The sequence below is a fragment of the Corvus hawaiiensis genome, chromosome 13 (genome assembly GCF_020740725.1).
Source record: "Corvus hawaiiensis isolate bCorHaw1 chromosome 13, bCorHaw1.pri.cur, whole genome shotgun sequence".
Taxonomy (NCBI): Eukaryota; Metazoa; Chordata; class Aves; order Passeriformes; family Corvidae; genus Corvus; species Corvus hawaiiensis.
The window spans coordinates 4502032-4522069 of NC_063225.1; the positions used below are offsets into that span (position 1 = coordinate 4502032).

Consider the following 20038-nt stretch of genomic DNA (forward strand, 5'->3'; position numbering starts at 1 on the left):
ATAGTTTTATGCTTTTCAATCTTAGGTAAGACATCCACTCACCCCCTCTCTGGTCCCAGATACACAGACACACGTGCACACACACACACAGAGCAGCAGTGGCACAGCAGTGATGCCTGCCTGCATGCTGGCAGGAGCTGAGGTGTGGGGGAGCCCTCTTCACATCCCCCTTGAGCCCCTCAAGTAGGCAGGGTGCATTCCAGTTTCCTGGCCTGTCACCCAATAGTGCTCCACCTGCCCCAAGCACAGGCCTTTCCCATAGCTGTAATATCCCCTTGCCCATTCCCATCTCCTTCCCTTCCCTCTCTCAGATCCTGCAGCTGTGACCAGGCAGTGAAATGTGCTGTGGTCTGTGTGGACCGGCCAACAAACTCACACAGGGGCTGCCTGGCCCCTTGGGTTTTGTCTTTTGAAATAAGCAGGGAGACAAAAATAAAATAAGAAATTTGCACTGAATATTTATTTTGATAAACATTGTGTACTCCAAACAACTACGTGTTATTTCAGTTGTAAGCCACAATCTTTTGGAAACAACGTCCCAAGAGCTCTTGTCATCATAAACCCGACAGTCAATGCACCACCACGGTCTGTGGACATAGAGAGCTTTCAAGTGCAAAGCAGATTATCAGAAAAGACACATTGCCGACCTCCTTAACAACCTGGACAATGCTCAACTCCAGTAAAAATGCTTCATATGTCTGCAATTTAGTTGTCTTAGTGCCATTGTAATAAATTAATAGAAAATATATCTTTTTTCATTGGAAAGTCTATAAGAAAATGTACAAACATCTAACTCCGAAAAAGGACCAGCTGTTTCGGCGACAGGTAAAACAAGCATTTGAACAGAGGCAGTAAAACCCAAACATCCAAACAAACAAAGAGACAAACAAACAAAATGCAATCAAAAAACCCCCACTCCACCAATGGCAACTGTGTAGGCAAACATGGAAACATCTGCAGTAACAGGACCTTCCAGGGAGGCTCACTGCAGCTTGTGCAGGGACTCTACAGGGTGGGCAGAGGACAAGCACTCGGGCAATTCACCAACCACAGTGTGCATGTACAGGTTCTAGAACAGTCAAAGATTAAACAGGAATCCTGTGGCACAAAGCTCGTGCTGCCTGGCGATGGCACCAGGCTCCATTCTGTCTCCAGAGCACACACTGATGACTCCAGGCCGTGCAGGTTGGCAGGAGCCCTGGGCATTTCCCTGGCACACGATGCTCTGCTCTCCCTCGGGCTGACAGACTGCAGTGAGTCCCTGCTCCGTATTCACAGTGGGAGACCCTCCCCAGCTCCAAAACAGGCCCCATGTGACAAGCTCGGCATGACAGGACAAGCTGCTTAGAAGTTTTCGTCTCTTAATAAGGGGAGATTTTTTTTAGGAAAGGAAAAGGTTTTTCCTAGAGCCAAGTCTTATGATTTCACCCTGAGAAGTCCCAAAACAGTAAAATCAGAAGCTGCACTTCAGCACAGAGGCAGCATGCTGCTAGAAGCTGAACAAAGCAGTCTAGGGGATAGACCAGCCTGGTGGGTTGCTCCTGGGAATTTTCACACTTGCAGGGAGCAGGGGAGGGGAAATGGCCGTGGCCAGTGGAGTACTGCAGAGGGCAAGCCCGGCACTGAGGCTTGTACAAAGCCAAATCCCACTCCAGGCACATTCCAAGCCCAGCTTTCCTGCCCACCATCTGCTGAGTGCTTGTGAAGGAAATACTCCTGCTTTGGAGCATCTCCTGGCAGCAAGGGTGTTCCACCAACACTGCTGCAATGGGATCAACAGCACTGGCTCAGGGCAGGGAAAAGGTTCAGACAACCCAAACTGACAGACCCAAGGGAATTCCTGTCACCCTCTTCCCCTAACTTCATGGATCTGGCCCTGTTTTGGCTATCACGGGATATCAGATAAACGTTTTGGATGATCATGGTTGAACCACCAGTGAGACTGACTCTTTCTTGGAATAATTTGTGAAATCCCCAAACTATCATAACAATTTGGGGGGAAAAAAACCCCACCTTACTTGCCTTTTACAAAGGTTGCCCATTCACTCTGTAAATGGCACAAATGCCTAAGGAGCATTCATTAACAGACTCTTGTTGGGAAGCTGGGAGGGAAAGCTTGGCTCTTCTTTTTTTTTTTTTTAATACAATACACATGACATTCAGTGAATTCAAAACAATTATGTAGTAAGTCTGAAAAGAACATTTCCAGTTTCAAAACCCAGGAGAGGCTTGAGGGGAATGTAACCTACAGTACTATCTCAATTTTCCTCATGCTTGCTTTGACTTTCAGAGCAACTGATCTAAACCAGTATCTGCCCAGCCTTTGGAATGACACACAGAATCCTTGCTTTTTAGTCTACCTTGCCACTGCAAGGTAGCATTTTTGATACTGTGGGGAAAAAAACTTAATTACACAAACAAAGTAGCCATCAGCAATTAGAATAATTTGGCAATGGGGACAGGCAGAGATAAAGTGGGGAAACAAACCCGAGTCCTACTGGCAAGGCTGACATTCCTGGAAAAGCTTGTCATGATGTCTTTCACACTTCCCCCCTGCCCCTAGATTTCTTAGAACAGCCACAGCCTCCAGAAACGCCTTTGTGGTATTTCTGGGCAACAGATAGAAATATCTCTGAATGCTAGAAATGCTTTCAGTGCTTTACGAGATAATTTTTAATTTCCCAGCTCCAAGAGATGCCCCTGTAAAGTCCTGATTGATCTGCCTTCATTACCCAGGTACTGGTTTGCAGCAGGGGGAAAGGAGATACAAGACATCCAACTAGTGCATTGAGATTCCCACTTTAGTTCTTTAGCCACCTGGAAAGACCTCATCCATGTCTCATGTAACTCTTACAGGAGGACTAAGACATAATGTCTTAAGCTTGAGGACAGGATCAGAAAGCAACACACAGCAGAGCAGTCTGATCCTGTTCCCTCTGGCGTCCCGGGAAAGGTGAGGACAGCTCACGCTCTTGGATGCTGAATAAGGTAAGTCCCAGGATTCCTACTTAAAAATTGGAAGCCTTGAATTGGGATGGCTTTAACTGGAAACCATAAACTGATCCCGAACGTTGCTATTCAGAGGGAAAGGCTGTATGGGAAAGGCTGAGAAAATACATGTGCTAATTGACATTGCTCTCCTTCTAGCCTGCAGCTGCTTGTTGAAGGAAAATTTCCTATTTGCACAACTGCCATTAAAAATCCTTGATCCATATGAAAAACACAGTTTTCTGAGGAAGCAGAAATAGGTGGTTTCATCAGTCTCTGCTGGCCTGTTTTGTCCACTCCTTCTGTCATCTCTTCCCCAGCTATGTGCCGTGGGTTGCATGTACAACATACACCCCAAAGAGCTTGATCAAACCTCACAGAAGCTTTAGGAGAAATGCTTACTGTCCAGTTATGCTTCCCAGCATCCAGGTAATCACTGAAACACGCTCTTTCTACCCCAGATTGTCAACCAGTCTTTGAACTGGCATCCCATGTCTATGTGAGCAGCTAGTTACACTATGGAAAAGAAAAAGTCTTCAGACAACTTAGAGGCTGGTAAAAGCAATAATCCTCGATGGTCTTCAGACCAAGAACTCCCCTTTAAGAGGCAGCACTAAAGTCAGTCTGTCCCAGGGGTGCTGATAAAACCAGCACCTGGTGAAACAGCTCAGACCTTGCTCAGCACTGCGAGAGTCGGCCTCGGTGCCCGAGCCAGCCTGAGCTGGCGAGCACAGAACGCACGCTGGTCACAGAGGAAGGCTTTTCTGTCACATGTGGCCACGCTAGCTACTTACAGTGAGATTTCTTTTCGAACAGCAACAACAACAACAAAATGCTACACTGGCAGCGCAGGCGGGCGAGGCCCACGCAGAGCGGTCAGTAGTCCATCCGTCCGTCCGTCCGTCCCACAGGGCAGTGCTGGCGGCCAGGAAGCACAGCAGGGTGTCCTCACAACTTCATTTTCTTCACCACAGGAATTGGCAGTGCTTGGTAGATTTTAGCTGACTCCTCGTTAGTGACCAGCTTCACCCAGACGGGGCGGAAGCTGCCTTTGAAGCCGACAAAAGCCATTTTCTCTGCAAATCGGAGCAAATACATTCAGAGTGTGCCAGGACTGCAGCAGAAGCCCACCTGTGTGCATGGCTACACCCCATGGCTGGAGGGGTGTGGGTGCACAAGAGCCAGTATAACACACACACCCCCAGATGGAACCATGCCCAAAGCTCACGGAGCTGAGGGCAGCGATGTGCACGTGGAGCTGCATTCTAATGCAATGTGTGATGCTCTGAAATCAGTATGTTTTGTGCCATCTAATCAGAATGCTTCAAGAGAAAACCAGCTGAAAACAAGTTCAGACAAGTAAAAAATCCTGGTTTAGGGCATTTAGTGGGGGAAAAGGCTCAATGTTCCTATTATTAAAAGGAATAATAGTTAATTGTTTCTAGTTAAAATTAATCTGGAAAATCAAACCCCCTGAATTATTTACTTCTAAGAACAACTGCCAGAGTTCTTTTTCTATTTACAGTTTCAAACTGAGGTTGTTACCCAGAGCTCCAGTGGATACAACCTTCCTGAATAAATAAATTACTGGTCCCAGGATGTTTGAGCACATGCTGATAGAAACAAGCAAGGCAAAGTTTAGAAGCAGAAAAAAGGCCCCTTTACTGGAATCATGGGAGGTTAGAACTGAGTTTTTAAAAAAGTGGTTACCTTTTAACCTAAAACCCTCTCCTGCTCCAAGTTTCTCCAGTATTTTAGTCCATGGTCCTCTTGAAATTAATCTTCCTTTAGATGTCACCAGCACTATGGAGCTGAAGGAAACAGAGATGAGTAAATGGATGGAGTCAGAACACATTCCTCATTTGTTTGTCCTGAGCACTGGTAACTCCTGCCTGTCTGTTCAGACACCCATGAACTACAGCAGCTTCAGCTTTAATGGCTTTCAATGCTTTCCAACAGTTTGGTCATAGATTATTTTTCCAGTCATGCAAAACACATTAGAAAGCAGACAGAAGCCACACTTTTTATTTTTAAACATGGTTTTCTAGGATGATTTAAATGTTTCCAACCTGCAGTTCCATCCTGCTTTGCTCAGAAAGACCCATCTTCTCCCTGAGATGCCCTTAGCAACTCTCAAATGATTTCTTGTTCTTTCATTAGCAGGTTAATCCTGAAGTAATTCACTTCTCTGAGACTTCTGTTGGCCTGATGCTTTTCCTTTCAGTGTGCTTCTGTTTAAAAAGTGTATTAATATTGTACCACTATTCCTGACCAGGACTGGATGTAGCCTGGATTGAGATTGGGTTTTTTCTAAAGCAGGATGATGGTCTCTCTGAAAAGACTTCTCATTTTTTGGATGAAAGAAAAGTGAGCAATTACCATGCTTCCCTGAAGTAACTACTGTGGTGTGATTTTTGGAACGTCTAGAATTATTTAAGACAATAGAAACACATCTGACTGCACCTGCATGGCACTCTGCTCAAGCTTCCCCCAAGTCTCTAGAGCAAATGCCAGAACAATATTGATCTGCCCACAGCTATTTCAGATGATTCGTCAACAAAGCACTCATATTTGCATTAAATGTTACATATCAGATTTCAAATCCAAACAGATTTAATAACATTTAAATGTATTCACTGCCCAGGAGCACTCCACAGGCTAATGTGGGAGCAACCCCTTTGGTTAATGGATTTCTGATGTGGTTCCAATTCTTCCAGCAGAAGAAGCCATTGTCCCCCAGGATGCAGGAACATTTTTTGGCTACTTACCACCCATTTCCAAAACTCTGCATTCCTGGCTGCCCATACTTAAAATATAAAAGAATCCAGCCTTTAGGTCTGTGCAGGGGAATGTGCAAAGGGGAATGTATTTTATTAGTGGAATTATCTGCAATTTGAGAGGACATACAGGCAGTAAAAATGTGCAAGCTGTGCACATCTGTATGGATCTGTGCTTTGTGAATTTAAGTCTGCAGTTTGTCTATAACCCACAACATAAATGTAGCTCTGCAGTTTACTAATCACATGCAGCTCTGCAAATTATCTGGGGCTCAATCAGTCTCTAAATCAAAGAGCTTGCATCCTGCTGCTGCCTGCATGTCCTGCTCATATTTGGGCTCTTTTGGAGTCATCAGGCACAAAACCACATTTTTGGGTGTCTGGCCTATGTTGAGCGATAAAATCCAGGAAGAAGATGAGTGTTATGCAGCATTTTGTACATTGCACCTGAGTGACAACAGATTATTTACTCACTGATCTTTGATGTTGTTGACATAATTTTCTATCTGTGCTGGGATTCCTTGTAGAATGGAGTTTTTGAATGTTACTCGATCAACAACTTTTCCATGGTGTCCATCAATCACAACCAGCTGGATACCCTCATCAGTGAGGAAAAACCTGACACCATCAACCTGTGCAGGGGCAAAAATATTCTTCATCTCTCACACTAACACAGTTGCAAACAGCCACCTGTAAGAAGCACTGATAGTCTTGAGTCATGGGACTGCTCTTTCCATCAAAGGGCAGAGCTCCAGGTCTCTGAGGTCCAGCAGTCCTGCCTAATAGGAGAAGTTACAGACTCTTCTTTTTTTTTTTTCCCCAAAACACAAAGCAGAAATGACCTGAATTTGACTCTCCATGGTAACTTTGTAAAGAAGCTTTCTATGAAGATGAAGCAAGTGTCTTAAAATTGCACCCCATTAAGGTTGTTGAGAGGATTTGCTCACCTCAATGTATGCAAAGTCATCCTTCAGGTGGAAGTACTGTTTCTTATAAGTTTCTATTTTCACTTCTATTAGGTGGTCCTTGGTCTTCTGTTTGCAAACGAAAAAAACAGATTTTCTAGTGAGAATGTCCATTACCTGAATGCTGCATTTTCAATGAAAACATTTCAAACCTTGAAATTCAATCAACAAGGAAGCAACCTAATAAGCACTGACTTGCCAAATTAAATTGCTGATGAAACTGGGCACAATGGTAACCTCTCTGCTCATCCTGTCACCAGTTAAATTGTTCTACCAAATGGCAGTGATTCTTACTTTGCAGAACTGACACATAGCTCTCCAAGGCTTTGCTGTGCATTCCTGTTTCAAGGGTGGTGAGTGAAAAAACCCAAATAACAGATTTGCTGCTTCCCCCCCCAAACCAGACTGGATACAGGAGACTGTGTTGTGCATTATACAAATGAGAAAAATTCAACTCAGCTATGCAGTCCCCCGTCTGTCACTGCTGTTCTTGCAGCCTGGAGGAGCTGGAGGCTCCAGAGTCACATTCCCTGGACCAACTTGTCTTCCAGATCATCAGTTTTCACCCTGTGCTTCCAAGCACAGCACATCACATCAGAGCCCCAAAAGACCAAGTATCCAGCTTCAACCCAAGCCTCATGTGCCTCTCTGCACATTGCAAGAATCTGTTTCATATTATTTCACATGCCTGAACCATTTCAGAAAATCAGGCACAGCATATACTGACCCTGGCCCAAAGTTTTTCTATGTCTGTGGGCACAATATGTGCCAGATTTACACGAGCAATGATTCTGTGATAAGAAATCAGCTGCTTTACCAGTTGTGCACTAGAGAGCTTCTTTGGCATTGGCACTTCCACTATTGGTGTCTCAATGTACTTGGGATAGGCCGTGGCTTCACAGTCGCTGACACCAGCTGTCTTTGGGATCACAGCTTTGATTCTTATTCGTTCACAGCCCTTTACAGAGCAGAAAGCAAATTTCTCCTTCTCATTCTGAGCTTTGAGCTTCAGAAACAGCAGCCTGCAGGCAGGAGAAAAAAACCAAACAGCATGCTTCAAACCTTTTGTGCAAAAGAATACTGACCCCCAGTTTTGGTGGACTCCCTCCTACGCTTTGCAGTAATTTTCATTGCAGCCCTTGGCACCATGTTTTACAGTGCCCAACATCCCACATGCAAATAAAAGGGAACACTCATCTCAGAAATGCTTTAGGGAGCTCAGGGAAAGTAAAACAGAGAAATCAGATAGCACCTGAACACCCTGGGAGCTCTATTCTATAGTGATACGTATATGTAGAAATACATGCACTGTGTTTTAGGTCTTTCTTTCTTTCCCATTATTTTAATCCTTTAAAGTAACGGGTTTTACACTTAGTTCCTGTGCATCCCCCTCATGGTGTTTATAATAGTTGCTGTTCAAAACAACGAGGGCTGTGCATGTCTTCAGTTAAGTTTCGTGGTCTGCACTTTGCTTTTGTCTTTCTTTTTTTCTTTTCTAATTTGTATTCACTTGGCAAAGCATTTCCCAGAGTAATTGGCAGTGCAGCAGAGGCTGTGAATGACTGGCAGCCATGGGAGTCCCAGGAAAATTAAACACTGGTCACATTTCCAGAAAACCTTTCTGGTTTTGTTGCGATCCCTGCATTAGCCAAGTGGCTCACAATTCCAGCAGCATTCCCAAAGCACTGTCCAAATCAGCAAGGCCTGCTAGCTTACCCAGTGTCCTCATCCCAGTAGTAGTATCCTTTGGTGGGATATCTGTGCTCCAATTTCTCCATTTGGGAGGTTCTGTAGAAAGTTCCAGTTTTGTATGTTTTCTTCAAGAGACGGTTGTGGATGTCTGAGAGAATGGAAAACGTCGTCCCTTTAGGATAGCAAAACCCTACTTGGATCCAGTCATTCCTAAAAATAGCAAAGACCTGCATTGTAACAAGCTATAACATAACTATTATTTTCCCGGGCGTGCTAGAAGCCAAACTAAATAATTCACAATAAGTTTTTTTCCTGTCCAGTTAAAATTTTCATGGTTTAGAATGGATCAACATAAATTAGACACAACAACCATGGGTTAGTTAAGCAATGCAGGGCAGATCTGCTCCTGACTTCTACACCTGTGACTTCCATGTCACCAGGAATGAATCAGCTCTGAACTTCCAAAAATGAACTGTGTTATCTTACAGGGCTTCCCAGGGGAGGAAACAGGAATCTGAGATGTCTCCTGAAAAGATGGTGAACTCAATGGACTTCCTGTAACAAGAATGTTCATTCTGGAAGAGCTCATATGAGGTGATGACCTCACCCATTAAAAATGTGCAGTTACATTACTGGGCTGGAATGCTGGAACTCAGATCACTCACTTGTTGAAGTTGATGAGCCATATGGCCAGCTCTTCAGGGGCTGTCTTGTCCCAGTGGATGGTGTAGCCTTTCCTCAGAGTTATAACTGGCTGATACTGCTGGTAATGAGTGCTTTTGCTCAAAGCCCCTTCCAAGTAGAGTGGGTGATTGTGGTAGTCATTTTTTATTATTTTCATTTTCAGGTTGGCTGGCTTGTAGGCTTGGATGTATATCTAGATGGAAAAAAAAAGAAAAGATCACCAAGGGTTTGATGAACTACACCGAAAGGTTCAGATACTCAATAGATGTGAGCTGGTGCAAGCCCTGTGTGCTGGGCAGGGACTTGTGTGCTGTGAACTTATGTTCAATTCCTTAGGCTTCTGTTTCAACAAAGCAAACTGTTTTCAGAAAAAAAAAAAGGCTCATTTCCTCATCCACTGAGTTCAAGTGCATGTGCCAGAGGCTGCAGCAGGGCTGAGATATTCCACAGCATCCTGCAGCCTTCAGCAGCAGGACAGTATCTACCTCAGACATCTGACTTGTGCTGAACAAGGACCTTTCTGTCTGGATTTCAGAAGCCTGAAACCCAGCTCAGTGGTTAGAAATTGGCTGTAGTGGCACTACACAGAAAAACCCCAACTGTTGCAACACCCAAGACAAAACCAGGCACTCTCAGCAGAGGAAAGTGAGGGCTCTCATGGCAGTGGCACTCAGCACTCCTGTGGTGGGAGGAATGGTTTGGTGGTCACGCACGGGATGAAAGACCAGGAAAGCTGAAGTTTAATTTCGACTGATCAGCACATTTCCCATAACACTGTGGGCAACACTTCCCTCCATAAATCAGGGAAAAATAACTAGCTGACAGCCCGTGGATTTATGAATATTAATCTGTGAATGGCCATGGAGCTCTCAGGAGGCTTCAGGCAGAAGCTGTTGGAACTGTCAGCAGCCAAGGCCAAAGTTTCTGAAAATATACCACAGTATTTCTCATGTTCAAAGCCACCTGTGCAGACATGCTGATAAATAAACACTGAGCACCCTAAAGAAAGTCCATTTCTAAAGGTCCAGCTTTAAAGTGCCAAGAAATTTAAAATAAGCCAAAGTGATAATGATACTGCAAGGTAAGCAGCCTTACCTGAGCAAAGTGCCCACTGCAGATGGAACCTCTCCAGTCAGGCACATCAATGCAGTCAGGGTGCTTGATCAACCAGTTATCTTCTTTGATCAGGTATGAGCCTGGATATTCTGACACAGAACCATCTACATCATGAAAAACTGATGTTTTGTCACCATCCATATCCAGATCATTGAACCAGGGGCCAGGTTCTCCAAAGAAGACTCTTGAGGTAATCTAAACAAAGCAGTAAAACACATTTACATCTCCAGAAAGGAATTCATCACTTAGAGTACAAGCAAAGGATGCCTTTGGCCACTACAGCGGCTCAAATCACCGTTTTCTGACTTAAAAGGTGCGTTTGACTTGTCAGGCAGAGCAGACACACATTTCCCTGCTGACCATGGGGGAAAGGCTAAAACAACCAGAATTTCAGCCTCGGCAGTGGGAAGGTTTGTTTTAAAATTCTGGAGGAGGGTTCAAGAGACGGGACGATTTCACGAGAGCCACTTCACTCATTGTTGGCTAACACAGTTCTAAGGTTCCAAAGCCACATGAAGTCACACCAATGTGGGGAATAGTCAGCGACCTCCTCTGGGAAATGGCTGCTCAGGCAACTTCTGACTGATATTTTTATCCAGCATAAATAAACATCATGTCACCAGCCTGGCTCGTGCAATGTGAGAGTGACCAACCAACACTTTTAGGGGAATTTTGCCTTTCCCATCATGTTTGGCACCTAGTCAGCACTTTTCCTGACCTGTGAGCAAGCCTGCTAGTTTTTTTGAAAATTAGGCAACACACATAATTTCAGCCCAACCACTTTATTTATTTATTTGTTTGTAGTGTTTAGCAGTTGGATTCAACAGCTGCTAAAGGTGAACCTCAGCAAAGCAGTTAGCACGTATTTGTGCAGGCAAATACAAAAATAACTCAAAAGAACAGGCCCTAGGACGGGTTCAGACCAGCACCCAGAGGTTCATACTGTAATTCAAAGTTTGGCAAACCCTTTTTGGCTGGACTCTGCTCTCATTTATGTCTGCAGAACTGGAGTCTGGAATTACCCTGGTGTGCAGGGCTGCAGAATTACCCTGCATCAGCTCAGTTTCACTGGCTGTTCCCCAAAATCAGTATTTTCTGCTTCTAGGTCAGTCAGGCCTTTCAGAACAGACTTCCTTCTGCTGTTGCTTTTATATTATACCACTGTTGAAAATAAAGGGGGGCTGATTCTTCAGTTTCTGAGTTGTACAGAAAAGGAAATTATTCCCTCCATTGTCACTATTTTTGGTTTGTTTTTTATTTTTACTGACACCTGCACCTCTTTTGCTGCAAACCTGACAGAGAATTGCATTTTCTTGCTATCGCACCCATCCAGTTCCCTTTTTCCTGTTGTTGTTAAACTTCTGGCAAAGACAAACGCCAAGATCTTACGTTTTTCCCCGTTTTGCCCACAACCCCATTTCCAAGGCTGAAAGGGCTTTCTGGGAAGGGTGACTCACGGGGACATCTTCGAAGTGGATGCCGGTGACGTTGTTGTTGGGGCAGCTCTGCCAGGCGTTGTTGAGGCGGAAGGCCAGGGCACTCGTGTGCCGCCCGTCCAGCGCCGCGAACTTGCGGAACGTGCAGTTCTGGACGTTGATGGGTCCGTCGTAGAACTGAATCCCCCGGATGGGAAAATCCCTAAAATACATTTGGAGGAGACAGAGAGACTTGGTCATGACATGTTAGCATCAGCAGGAGGTGTATTCTAGACACGCACAGTCCCACAGTGCTTGTTTCTCAGCTGCATTCATTTCTCGCAGCCCATAGGATGCCTCCGAAGTTCCTGCTTTGGAAGAGAAGGGATTTCCCTCCTTTTCAGCTCTGTGAAGTCCTCTTATCCTTGCAAGTTCAGCTCAAGTTCTCTTGTGTTGAACAGATCATCTTTATTTAGTCTGTGCTCCTCCAGGGAAGGAACTTACAGCAATGCCAAAGCACTGACCTAAAGATGAATAAATTCGTATTTGCCATCAGAAATGAGTTCTGCAGCAGTGAAACCCGAAACTCAGCAGAGCTGTGCAGACTCCTTGGGCTGAGTAATGGCTGGGCTAAAAGAAGGCCCACCACATCTTTCAAAGGGATTTGGAGAGAAGCATTGCAAATCAACTGCAATAAAAAAAGTGGTTTTGAAAACAAGGAAAGGTCCTACAGTCTATAAAGCTAAGAAGAGTTGAAGGGGCAGATTAATTATTCTTTATCAGCCTTTTCTGATAGCATCTACAAGGTAAAGATGACACCAATTAAATGATCAAGATGCTTAAGCTCTTTAAGAGGCTAAGAAAAGACATTTCAAATTTCACTTATGATAAATAAATTTGATCCCTTCCTCATATGATCCCTTAGAGAATTCCTGCCTGCTCCAGTGCATTTGTTCTGAGTTTCTGCATACAACATCCAAGATGAGATATGTCTATATATATGTGTGTGTGTGTAAAGGATGTTAGGAGAGTCATAGCAGATTGGGTTTTCATGATTGCTATGGTTTATAATAAGTCCCCAGCATCACTGCTGACAGCAAAAATGAGGCCTGCAATATGGCAGAAAAGCATCAGCTGAGCTGTTTGCTCACTGTGGGGCTACTTCATTTTAGGAAGCTAAAGCACTGCACTTCCAAACCAATCTGTAGGACTAAGGTCTAGGAAGAGGCCACACATGAAGTTCACTGGCCATTTCAAAACTACTTAACAAAGGCATCAAAGTCCTTTGCAGGAGCAACTGTAACAGCAGCACTGAGCACATCCATGACCACAGTCCAAGCCTAGGAAGGGGCTTCTAGGAGCCTTCCTGGCAGCTGATGGAGATTGTCGCATTGCTCAGCACTGCTGATCACACATACAGAGGTGCCCTGCTAGCACAGAGTCCTCTTGCTGTCCTCTCAAATCCTCTTGCAAAGGGGAGGGGGAAGGAAAGAGGAGCTTGATGTGTCTTGGCAGCCTGCAAGGATGTACCTGCCAGCAGCAGCTGCACAGTGAGGGCTCTGGGATTGGGAGACGTGAAATGAAATCCTTTCTGTGAATGGTTATTAAACTGAGCAGTGCTGAGGAAACCACATTGGGCTGGAGTCTGTGCTGGGAGCAGGAACAGTGAGTGCTTTGATGTGCTGAGCTCAACTTACGGGCCGATGGGCAGGGTCCTTCCCCGGTGATCCAGACCTCCAGGCCCCCAGATCTCATTGTCTATTGTCTCGGTGCCCAGGTTTCCACTCTCGCCAACAAACAGGCTGTTCTTGATTTCTTGCTTTGAGCCATCATCGTGAGGGAAGGTCCCACCACTAAGAAGAAAGGGCTGGAGGTGAAAGGGCTGCTCACACCCAGCCCCACCACTGTGCCCAGCTGCCACACAGCCTGTGCCACACTCACCTCGCCAAGGTCAGGCCAATGCCGTTGTCAGCAAACCTGCAACGAGAAGAGAGATGCTTCAGAAGAGATCGGGTTTGCTTTGGTTTATCATGTCAAACTACAACAAGCAAGCCAGTGGAGGACAGCAGGGATTAATTACTATAAGTGCTCAGAGGGAACTTGGGTTTTTCCAGACTTGCTCCCTGTTCAGTTTTAGAAGATCTCTTTTGGCCCATCTTGCAGTGTATGCAGATCACATGAAGCAGCAGACACGCACCTGATTGCTCCAGCTGGGGTTAAGATGGTGATTATTAGCCACAGTTTACTATGATAAACTTTATCAGTTGCCTGATAAAGCTGTATCCCTTTGTCTATGATCACACACTTTTCTCTGTTAGACAAAAAAATCATGCTTATTTCCCTCTCCAACTAGCTTTTATTATTTAATGGTGCTTTGCCTTACACGCTGTGCTTCCCTTCCTTCATGTTTCAAAAGCTGCTTCAATAAAAGAGCTTTGCAAGGAGATAAAAAGAGAGAAGCTTGGCTCCTCTTTCATCAACAGGAATACAGAGATCAGAGCTTCCTCATTAAAAATAAAAGCAAAAATTAGAATATCATTCCATTTTGTTGAAATTTCAAGATAAGATAAACCAAAGTTGTTGTTCCATGACTCCTGCTTAGAGAAAGGCTACAGAGAATTGATAGTTTGAGTCAGTCTTGATGGTGTCTTCACACCGGAGTCACTTCCCACGTCTGTCACTGATCCTGGCAGTGGTTTGGGAGCAGATCCCCTCACTGTGCTGCTGTCTGTAGGTGGCAGCCCTTCCCATCCTATCGCCTCCTTGCTTCCCTTCAGGCCACATTAACGCTGGCCTTGTTAATGGGATACATAAGTCTTTTTGTGGCAATAGAAATGGAAATGACTCTGGCTATAAAGACAATTACAGTTTGATGGCTGCTTCCTCCAATTCACACACACTCGGAGATTTGCTGCTGGAAACTCATAAAGCACTCGGTGTTTTAGCACCCTCCACACGCTGCCTTTGCTCCATCAGCAATGCAAATGTCCCAGTGACCTGAGTGGGATCTGTGAGGACAACACTTGCTGGCCACAGAGCGGGCTGGATACTTGTGAGCCATAAGAAACACAAAATGTATTGCCCAATAAAACATTTCTGACTGTCCTGCTACAGACCCATTCTCACCAGGTCCCTATTGCCAGCTTATCCCACTGGTTGCTTTAAGAGGTTTGGGTCACATGAAGGTAAGGCAGCTCTGGGTGGGAATTGGACACCAGATATCAGCGTGGCAGCCATTCCCACCAGGATTATCACAATATGCCTCCTAAAGGGCCTTTTTCCTTTTTCTCCTCCTCGCTGGGATTGATATCACAAGCCTGGCTCAGAAACAGAAACTGCAGCAGATCATCTGTTTTCAAGTGCAAAACAAATATCTGCTCTGGCCAGCGCAGGGAATGGCCTTCAAAGAGCACAACACACACTTGCCCAGACTCTCTCCCTTGCTGCTGTGATGCATAGTTTTATGTCTGCTTCATCAGTACCTGCTTATTCAGCATAACACTGAACCACATAAAACTGATCTGTGACCAGGCTGAGCCAGGAAAGGTGGTGCATTTCGCTGTTTTCTTTGCAAAGCACCTCATTTTTCAAGTTAAAAAAATCAGGTTTTTTTTTTTAGTTTTTTGCATCTGTGTGTCTGTGTATGTGTATTGTGACCATTTCTGAATGCTGGTCAGCATCACACAGAGAAACAATCTGAGGGATCCTCAGCTCAGACAAAGCAGGTTTTGTTTGTGTAAAATAATGCCTGTGCTGGCTTAACATTTTACCTTTATTCCAATCTTGGCCATATGAAAGGTGCAAAGCGATATAAATAGTCTGAACCACAGCTATGCTTGCCATAAACACCAGGCTGAACTCTGAGAGTTGAAATAAGGCAAAACTCACTGGCAGTTGTCCAGCCACACATCTCCACCTCGCAGCCAGGCCCCGTGATCCTGATTCTTGTAGGCAATAAAGCGCTCGATTATTGCAGGTTCCCTGGGCTTCAAAGGATCAGCGTCCTTGTGTGGGCTGTACCTGCAAGCAGAAGGAGAGAGGAAAGGTTGGCGAGGGAAGGTGGCCTTGCTCGCTGCATGGCCCTGCTAAACATCTGGTTTATGGTAACTCAGGAACAGCTTTGGGACCACAGTCCATCCACGTAGCATGTCTACTCAAGCTGTGATGGCCAGACCCAGCTGCCAAGGGAAGGAAGGTCCAGGCAAGGCAGTTGTAAAGACCTGCTCCAAGTTTCCTTTCACCTTTCCGGTATTGTATTGCTGATATATTGCTGAAAGCATGGAAAGTTTATTATTGCTCCCAAAAGTTTGTGATTTTTTTTTTTTTATCCCTTACTGCTATCCTTTAGCACATTCCTGTTATTTAGATAAATATCCTTTTGTTTTCCCTTTTGAGCATTCTTATCTCCTAACTCTGGCTATACTGTGGCCATGAGTACCACTGCCAAATTTTTCTTGCTGTGGAAAGAAATTTAAAAATCTTGGAGAGGGGCTGAGAGTATGTCCTTCACTACTCCCACTACACAGGACACACGTACAAGATTTATTAACCCTGAAGTTCTCAGTGTGATGAAATATTGGCCTGATGTAGCAAAAAAAGCAGAAGTAGAAACTGCAGCGATGTGTGCCCTCAGCTGCTCCCCGACAGCCACTGCTTGGGCCACAGGATCAGAGCAGGGCGATGCTGAGCTTGGCTGTCATTTACCCCATCCCAAGGCACCACTCTCCTTTCTGCTGTTGGAGGAGCATCCTCCATCACACTACACAGCTTAGAAAACCTGACAGATGAGTATCCAACTCTGTGCCAGCAACGGATGGTCCAGAGATTAAAATTCATTCCTCACCAATGGATAGCGAGGCCAAGCTGTCAAATTGCTAACAGATATTCAATAGCACTTTGCTTTGCTTAATAAGCTATCATATCAATCTAAAACTGAGCATCAGGCTGATAGGGTTCCAGTAAATGAATATTGCTTTGGCAGTTTCATCACTGTGAATTTACGTTCAGAGAGAGATTTAGTATCAGCTCTTGTGAATTCCCCAGGCATTGTTAAGTACAGATATCTTGAGATGGATTCCAATTTCATTCACATCCATGATAACTGGAGGAACACTACAGGGTCCAGAATTTGACTTGGACATTTCATGCTGTAACTGAAGGCAGAATAATCTCTCCAACTCTGTCACTGTCCATCCCAGCTCACAGTTTGCCGCAGCCAGCCCAACTTTAGTCATTTATTCAGCGGCTCAGTCTTGACAGGTGAAAAGTGGAAAATGGAATAAATAACCTGAGCTGCAGCCTATGCTGGTGGGTAATCCCTGAGCACAACCATGACTTCATTATGAATTGTTTGGCTTCCAGGGGCCATTCCTGCCCTTGTATGGCAAGGGAGAAATTGCCTTTTGTAACCACTAACTGCGCCTGCGGCAGCAGGCAGTTCCCCAAGGCACGTGTGCATGGAAAAGCAGCATCAGGCTCCCAAGAGCAGGCTGCTCTTAAGTTATTTTTTAGCAGCTACTTTTACCATTAAATTAATCAATTAAATTAAGTGAACATTAAAATAATGTAAATAACATTCACTTTTGAACATCTTGTTAGCACCAGCTGCTAGCCAGGGCACCGGGGTGGTGTGGATAACTGATATCTGAGCTCCTGGCTGGGCTCCCCTGGGGAGGAAGACTGATCTCACCCCTGTCATGCTTGCCCAGTGCATGACTACAGTAGTCTGGGTAACCCACACACCAGAGATGGGAAGGAGAAAAGGATAAAGTTGTCACTCTCCCCTGCTGAGCAGAGGCTTTCAGAAGGTTTCTCTTCCTTACATGGTTTCTTCTGTCAAGAAACGCATTCGTGGGGGAATGTAGGTTAGGGTGCAACTGGAGGAAATTGGTCTGTCAGGAAAGAAAACTATGAAATTTGAGAATATTTAAGTCCTTTTACATGTCTGGGGGTTGGTAACTAAGTTAAGAGCCAGACTCAACCTCTAATGAGATAGAAGGGTGCAAGTGCAGTCCTTTCATCAGCCTCCTCTGGGGCCAGCTCTGGGGAAAAGCGTGGGAATTCTCAGAAGCCACCAGACCACCAGCCACCAGCAGTAGGTCTGCTGATACAGTCTATAGAGAGGTTTCCAGTATTTCTAAATTACTCCATTACACCACACAGGGGCTGTGCACAGCAGCAGAAAGGAAGGATTGCTCTGCATGTTTAATTGTGAATATTATTGCAGGGTCAGACCTGGAACTAGACCGAAATCTGAAATCAAAGTGTGAGCCTATGCCATAAGCCCTTCCTGTTCAAGTGGGTTCTAAAAGAATGAACAAAAGCAATAGCATTCCCAAGAAATATTAATTTCTTATTCCTAAGAAACTCTTGCAGCAGGTTCTGCCCAGAGGGACTGCTGACCAGGCAGTGAATTTTCTTGCTTATCTAAAAAATTCAAAAGTCAATGGAACACCCTAGAGCAGATGTAACATCCACACCAGCTCAGCTCAGAGCTAAAGAACAAGCATGACTCCAGAGGGGTGTGGGTGTTGAGGGTCCCTTATAAAGGAGAATGGAGAGATGAAGTTAGAAATGGCAAAATGTATCTAAGTGAAGACCTTTCCTCAAAAAGAGCCACCCCAAAGGCATTGCAATGATTCTTGTGAGCTTCCTTGGGGCAATTTCATAGCTTTCAGTCAGTGTTTTAGAGAAGTCTTTTCCAAACCAAACCATGCAAAACACTTTACCTCCCAGAAATCAGCGTCAGGATAGGTCTTTTGTCCTTGGCAGAGGCTGGGGTGGTTTTAACGCCATTATCGATGATCATTCCAGCCTAAAGGGAAACAAATGCAATTATCTCAGTATATTTATAAATTTTACAGTTCTTTCCATCTCCAGACTCTAGCGCCAATTGTTCTAAGCCAAAGTCACTCACATGATGCTAAGAACAGCTTCTGTTAATAGCATCTGAAACAGAGGGCTGCCAGGACTATCCAGACCTGCATATACCCCCCAAAATTGTGGCACATTTCAAAAGCTGCACTTTTCTCATAATTGCATGTATTCCCATACACATGAACCCTCTGCTGCAGTCTAAAGCCCTGAGCAACACACAGCCCCACACCATGGCACGCCAAGGGAGCAAATACGCAGAGAAGGCGATTAGACACAGCGGCCGTATTTATCCCTCTAGAAGCTGTTCAGTTAATTGCCAGCGTTGGCAGGGCAGGTGTATAATTAGACAAGCTGCCAACAGATGCTCCTGGAGGCAGTATTTTGGGAGCACAGAGGCAGGGAAGCAGCCTGAGCAGAGGGGAGAGCCGCTCTGGATGCCCAAGAGGCAAAGCGGAGCCGGTGCTGGCGGGCTCCGAGCGCTCCCACGCCAGCCCGCGAGCTGCCTTATCTGCAGACCCAAACAAGCGTGCAGGAGCTCTGAGAGAAACAGAAGGCACAGGCACTGACAGCTTGCAGGCCCCGGGAGCTGGAGCGAGGGGAGGGTGTTTGTTCCGAGGGCAGCGTTCCCGTTGCGCGCAGACTCACCCGGTAGTTGGAATGCGCGCGGTTGTTGGAGAACCTCCCCATCGGCATGTGCTCGGAGTAGCCAGGGGAATACATGCCTGCCGAGGGGCCTGTCGGCACGTGGTGCAGGACAAACCAAAAGCCTGTTTCCTGAGAGAGAGAAGGGACATCTGAGACTTCGCTGGTCTGCACTAGCCCCAGGAGAGCTCAGCAAAGCCACAAGGCGTAAGCCAGAAGATTTCAGGGGAAATCACAGCCCTTGACCCATGTAACGCTCTGCAGCAAAGAGTTTAATGCACATGAACACTGACATTCACCCTTCTGATCTTCAGGGTGCCTTAGGTTAAGTTTTGGCATCCATATTGAAGCATAAGTGAGACTTTTGAAACTTAAAAATCAAATAATTTTTATTTAGTTACCTAAAGATTTATCAAGGAGTCCGAATCTAGGTACTCGAGATTTGGAAGCTTTGGAAAGACCACATCTCTCTGGTTTAGGCTTGGTTATCTTGTTTTTATGTCTTGTCAGGACAATAAGGGCTCCTGATGTGACCAAAAATGCCTGTGGAATTAGCATTAGGGCTGCCTGAAATTTCAGAGCACCATTATTGTACTGCAATCAACAATATCATTGCCAAAGGCTTCTCTGTGTCTCCACAGTCACATTTATTTAATTTATTCAGGCTGCACACTCTGAAATTTTGTTAAATCCAGCTCTAGAAATGGCAAGTGACAAGAAGTGTAGAGTGAAAGGGAAAACATTATTTTTATTGGTGGCACCAGCCACATTAATGCACGTCTCGATCAAGAAGCTTCAAAGATATCTGTGTCACAAAAGCAGGTTTTATCCCAGTGAGAGCCTCCCTCAGCCTTGCAGGGCTGTCGCTGGCCTGAGCTGTTAC

At 45.2% G+C, this 20038-nt stretch overlaps 1 protein-coding gene across 2 annotated transcripts in view; it reads right to left on the reverse strand.

Annotated features, from left to right (window-relative positions):
* Positions 1-433: 433 nt before the first annotated feature.
* Positions 434-20038, reverse strand: part of LOC125332481 (cell migration inducing hyaluronidase 1) — a 106321-nt gene continuing 86716 nt past the window's right edge. For both annotated transcript variants that reach the window (XM_048317378.1, XM_048317379.1), the window contains 14 exons: positions 19159-19287; positions 18366-18451; positions 15526-15657; positions 13579-13614; positions 13335-13490; positions 11680-11860; positions 10202-10417; positions 9088-9299; positions 8447-8632; positions 7548-7752; positions 6713-6799; positions 6240-6397; positions 4699-4799; positions 434-4064 (listed from right to left, as the gene is read on the reverse strand). In XM_048317378.1, coding sequence (XP_048173335.1) covers positions 3937-4064; positions 4699-4799; positions 6240-6397; positions 6713-6799; positions 7548-7752; positions 8447-8632; positions 9088-9299; positions 10202-10417; positions 11680-11860; positions 13335-13490; positions 13579-13614; positions 15526-15657; positions 18366-18451; positions 19159-19287 — 2013 coding nt within the window. In that variant the 3' untranslated portion in view covers positions 434-3936. The remainder of the gene's footprint in view (positions 4065-4698; positions 4800-6239; positions 6398-6712; positions 6800-7547; positions 7753-8446; positions 8633-9087; positions 9300-10201; positions 10418-11679; positions 11861-13334; positions 13491-13578; positions 13615-15525; positions 15658-18365; positions 18452-19158; positions 19288-20038) is intronic.